Source organism: Cryptococcus neoformans, chromosome 6 (assembly GCF_000149385.1).
Source record: "Cryptococcus neoformans var. neoformans B-3501A chromosome 6, whole genome shotgun sequence".
In the NCBI taxonomy this organism is placed as follows: domain Eukaryota; kingdom Fungi; phylum Basidiomycota; class Tremellomycetes; order Tremellales; family Cryptococcaceae; genus Cryptococcus; species Cryptococcus deneoformans.
The window spans coordinates 750,191-755,190 of NC_009182.1; the positions used below are offsets into that span (position 1 = coordinate 750,191).

General features: G+C 51.6%; 2 protein-coding genes across 3 annotated transcripts in view; both read left to right on the plus strand.

Moving 5' to 3' along the window:
* The window catches only part of CNBF2460 (hypothetical protein), a gene marked incomplete at both ends in the record, with an annotated part of 3,387 nt that extends 144 nt beyond the window's left edge, over positions 1-3,243 (plus strand). Inside the window, 10 exons of one of the 2 annotated variants that reach the window (XM_769724.1) lie at positions 1-84; positions 159-289; positions 352-462; positions 516-603; positions 651-929; positions 987-2,247; positions 2,397-2,608; positions 2,669-3,025; positions 3,086-3,133; positions 3,184-3,243. The exon at positions 1-84 is cut by the window's left edge and continues 144 nt beyond it. In XM_769724.1, coding sequence (XP_774817.1) covers positions 1-84; positions 159-289; positions 352-462; positions 516-603; positions 651-929; positions 987-2,247; positions 2,397-2,608; positions 2,669-3,025; positions 3,086-3,133; positions 3,184-3,243 — 2,631 coding nt within the window. Of the gene's footprint in view, positions 85-158; positions 290-351; positions 463-515; positions 604-650; positions 930-986; positions 2,271-2,396; positions 2,609-2,668; positions 3,026-3,085; positions 3,134-3,183 lie in introns of those variants that run through there. The other variant, XM_769723.1, reaches the window with a different exon arrangement.
* A 708-nt stretch (positions 3,244-3,951) lies between these two features.
* CNBF2470 (hypothetical protein) overlaps positions 3,952-5,000 on the plus strand; it is a gene marked incomplete at both ends in the record, with an annotated part of 3,108 nt that continues 2,059 nt past the window's right edge. Inside the window, 2 exons of the mRNA XM_769725.1 lie at positions 3,952-4,265; positions 4,828-5,000. The exon at positions 4,828-5,000 is cut by the window's right edge and continues 197 nt beyond it. Coding sequence (XP_774818.1) covers positions 3,952-4,265; positions 4,828-5,000 — 487 coding nt within the window. The remainder of the gene's footprint in view (positions 4,266-4,827) is intronic.

Consider the following 5,000-nt stretch of genomic DNA (forward strand, 5'->3'; position numbering starts at 1 on the left):
GACGCCCACAAGGTCGGCAATGAGATCCGAAAGAGGGGCTTAGGCAACCTTTTAGGTGTACAGAGGGAAGGCGGTATGGATCGCGTACGTTCTATCCGTTGAAGCTTACATGGTTGATGATAAGCGGAAACAGACCGAGAGCTGATAAGAAACTGTAGGACACTATCATCCGTCTTCTTTACTCTCTTGGATCACGGCACGAAGTTGAGCGATACCTCCGTATCTTCACTCAATCTTCCAGGGCCTCTCCTGGAGGTGTTCTTCCCGAAGCCAAGTTTGCTGTCCTCAAGTATGCCCAGTTCTTCACTTGTAGTCATGTGACCAATCAGGCTAATGTTTCGTTCCGCGCAGGATCGGAGGCGCCATCCTTAGCAACGAGCTCGACGATCTTGCCCTTTCCCTCTCTTTCTTAAACAGGCTTGGTCTTTTCCCTGTGGTTCTCCATGGTGCTGGTCCTCAGCTGTAAGTCTTGGCGCTTGGCTCAGTTATCATGACTAGGACTAAATTGATGGCAGCAACGAGATCCTTGAGTCTGAGGGTGTTATCCCCGACTACGAGGACGGTATCCGTATCACCGACGCAAAGACTCTTGCTATTGCTCGTGTATGTCCCTAGCCAAGCGAGCAATATCATATACTGACGCATCATAGCGAGTTTTCCTCCAAGAGAATCTCAAGCTCACCACTGCCCTTGAGCGTCTCGGTACCCGTGCTCGACCCATCCCTACCGGTGTTTTCACTGCTGACTACCTCGACAAGTCCAAGTATGGTCTCGTCGGCAAGATTACCCGTGTCGACAAGGCCCCCATCGAGGCTGCCATTAAGGCAGGATGCTTGCCCATCTTGACCAGTTTGGCTGAGAACGCCGAGGGTCAGATCTTGAACGTCAATGCCGACGTTGCCGCCGGTGAGCTCGCCCGAGTTCTCGAGGCAAGTCTTCATCTATACTTTCAAGACCGGCAAGAATGATGCTGACTATTCTCGCAGCCTATGAAGATCGTCTACCTCAACGAGAAGGGTGGTCTTTTCCACGGTGTTACTGGCAAGAAGATTTCTACCATCAACCTCGACGAGGAGTACGATGCTCTTATGAAGGAATCCTGGGTCAAGTTTGGCACCAAGCTCAAGATCCGAGAGATCAAGGAGCTCCTCGACACGCTTCCCCGTACTTCTTCTGTTGCCATTATCTCTACCGACATGCTTCAAAAGGAGCTCTTCACTGACGCCGGCGCTGGCACCTTGATCCGACGAGGCTACAAGCTTTATAAGCAACCCTCCGTCGAAGCCGTTGGCAGCACTCAGCTCCGACAGGTCTTTACCGAGCGTGATCCAGAGGTCGAGTCTGGCCGCAAGTCTGTTGCCGAGATCTTCTCCGAGCTCAAGAACAGCCCTCACACCATCTACGGCGACGAGCCTTTCGACGTTGTCGCCGTTGTCTCCCACCCTGCGGGTGAGACTCCTGTGATGACCAAGTTCCTTCCCTCCCGTAACGGTATCCTCAACAAGATTGTCGACAATGTCTTTGATGCCATCAAGAAGGACCACAAGCGTCTCTTCTGGACAGCCAAGGCCGACGATGAGAACCGTGCCTGGCACTTTGAGCGAGCGGACGGCAGCTTTACCCGAGCCGGCAGGAGCTTGTTCTGGTATGGTGTTCCTAATGTGAAGGAAGTTGAGAGGATTATTGAGGGTTTTGAAGAGAATGGCAGGATTGAGAGGGTTTTCTTGCCTGTTGGCCCTAGCGTCCCTCCTCACAGGCGAGCCGCTGCCGCCCCTGCCGCCGGTGCTACCCCTGCTGGAGCTCGTGCCTTCTCCACTTCTACCCGTCCTCATCTCGCCGGTACTTCCAACACTGGCGCCAGGGGCTACGCTACCGTTGCTGACGCTGCTCCTCGTAAGCGAGTTGCCCTTATTGGCGCCCGAGGATACACTGGTCAGAACCTAATCTCTTTGATCGACAACCACCCCCACCTCGATCTCACTCATGTCTCTTCTCGTGAGCTTGCCGGTCTCCCCCTCAAGGACTACAAGAAATCTGCTGTCAACTATTCCAACCTTTCCGTCGAGGACGTGGGAAAGATGGCCGAGGCGAACGAGGTCGATGCTTGGGTGATGGCTCTTCCCAACGGCGTTTGCAAACCCTTTGTGGACGCCATTGACAAGGCCTCGAAGAAGGGTGGAAAGAGTGTGATTGTGGACCTCAGCGCGGACTACAGATTTGAGAACGATTGGACTTATGGCTTGCCGGGTGAGAAGGCTGTTTCATTATAAAAGGGTCCAGGAGGGATATATCTATGTCAATGTACATACGACTTTAATATCCATCCTAGACCCTAATTTGGTAGATGAAGAATGAATCAAAGCTGAAGCACGACTGTTTTTTTTTCTTTGTTATAGAACTCTACGGCCGAGACCTTGTCAAGCAAGCCAATCGAGTTTCCAACCCTGGATGCTACGCCACCAATACCCAGCTTTTGCTTGCTCCCTTGATGCCTCACCTTGACAAGGTGCAGATGCCCTCTGTCTTTGGTGTTTCCGGCTTCTCCGGTGCCGGTACCAAGAGTGGTGAGAAGGATGCCGAGGGCAGGCCCAAGACTGTTCCCAAGATTGTACGTTGTCTTTTTTTATATTGTTTGTTATCGGGCCTCTGGCGTTAATATCGTTTGAAGTCTGCTGAGGACCTCAAGGGCGGTATCCGTCCCTACTCCCTTACTGACCACATTCACGAGCGTGAAGCCTCTCGACACCTTTCATCTCTCATCCCTTCCTCGACAAACCCTTTCTCCCTCGCCTTCATTCCCAACGTCGCCCCTTGGTTCTCTGGTATCGTGTCCGTTCTCACTGCTCCTCTGGACAAGAGCATGCGCGCGTCCGAAATCATCGAGTTGTACGAGGAAAAGTACGGCAAGGAGCCGCTCATCCAGGTACAGAAGACTGTGCCTGACGTGACCGAGGTCATGGGCAAGCACGGATGGAGGGTTGGCGGTGTCCAGGTTCACAGCTCAGGCAAGAGGGTGGTTGTTGTTGTAAGTCGGGCGCATTGTGTAGCTGCAAGAACAATTGGCCGAGGCTGATGGGCATGACAGGGCGCTTTAGATAACCTTTTGAAGGGTGCTGCCACTCAGGCAATGCAGGTGAGTTTACGTCTATGCGGGAGTGGCTCGGTGCGCTGACTGTGGTATAGAACCTGAACCTTGCCCTCGGCTACGAGGAGCTTGCCGGTGTTCCCACCGACAAGTTCTGATGATGATAGGCTGTGTCATTTAGAGTTTGATGGAAGGTCAAGACATCCAGCAATTAATCTATGAAATGCTTTGGTGCACCATAAATCATACATCTAGGAATGAATTTGTTAAGTTCCGTTGACCGTCCTGGTTGGCATTGAGTGGTTGTTCATGTTCATTTCTGTTGCAACGAATGATGTAGGGAAGGCGCACTATGTTAGTATTATGCTGACGGTCATCTTTTTTCGTTATTGCAAAGACGGGAAGGAAACTATCAATTGTGTATTATATCCTGATACTTTGTAGAACTTTCCTTGCGACAGCCAATTTTGCATGTTAAAGCTGGAGCAAAGGCTCAGAAATACTTCTCCGCTTCTTCTAGCACCACCCACGCAGCCAACCGACTTCTTGCTGGTCCAAGATTTGCTTCCGCCGGAAGGCGACATTCAGCCCTGAGACAACCAGCCAACAAACAAGGGCGATGGGCGACAACCGACATTCGCTGTGACAACGATGACAAGTCGATCCAGGTGCGTCATCATCATTGCTCTTTGACAAAGAAAACAAGAATCAACAAATAAGCAAGAGAATCGGCACTTCGAGCCCGAACAACAGTGATTACCGTCGCCCAAAATAAAGACAAAAAAACTAGGCTGTAGCATTACTAGTACTGGTCCAGAAGCTGTGAGACAGAGTCCATCTACATATTCATTATTCGGCTCTCCGTCATGAGCAACCTCAGCCGTTCATCGCTTGCCAACGACATTGCACTGTTGCGTTCTGTTCCGGCATCTTCTCTTCCCCTGTCATCTGTTCAGGCAGAACCATCGGGTTCCCGAACACCCCTCGAGGTTCTTCAAGCTTTCTCGCCCTCCACCGCCACGTCTCAGACATCGCAAGACTTGTCCAAGGCGTATATCAAGGAGATGAACGGAATCAAAAAGGTATATGAGAGGAAGGAAGGGGAAGAGGTGGGTGAGAGGATTGACGGATTGCGCGCGCGGGGCGAGGAGATTCAGGAGGTGCTGCGAGACATCAAGGCGTGATTATTGCATGGCATGTGGGTGGCACAGTTCGGCTACGGGCGGTGACTGACATAATATGCACCGTAGGGATTAGGGCGGTCGTGTGAGCAGTATATAGATTGTATGCAACATATGGGCTAGTGCGGATGTTTTTTCCCACGGTGCGGGATTAGGTTGCGATTAAGAATTTAAGATTTGAGCGTGTGATGATTTGTTGCGGGCTGCTGAAGATTTCTTCTAGCGTGTGACTGTTTTTCTGCGCTGTTTTGTCTGCTCTGCCGTCTCCCCCCGCTCCCGCCCCCCCCATAGATGCTTCCCCCCGCATACCCCTACTCCGCCCACAACAACAACCACTACATAATACATGCCCCACATGCCATCCATAGCTCCCAAACACAACCACAGTATGTCGTTCACAAACACCACCGCACAGCGCTCACGCACATCAGCTTCACATACTTCGCCCTTAAATCCGGCCCAGCCATCTCCCACCGCTCGCTATCCACCCCTCCCACGCAACCAGCCCAGCACATCAAAATCCGCAACTCGTCCACGGACAAAGGCTTCAAATCAACGCAGCATCTTTTCTGACTCCGACTCTGAACTATCACCTCCGTCCTCGGAAGAAGATGATAACGAAGCAGAAGCTGAAGAGAACGAACAGTACGAAGAGGTTGTCACTCCCCGAAAAGGCCAACATAAAGGCCGTGTAGCACAAAATAATGTTGCAAACGTAGAAAAAAGTGGGCAGA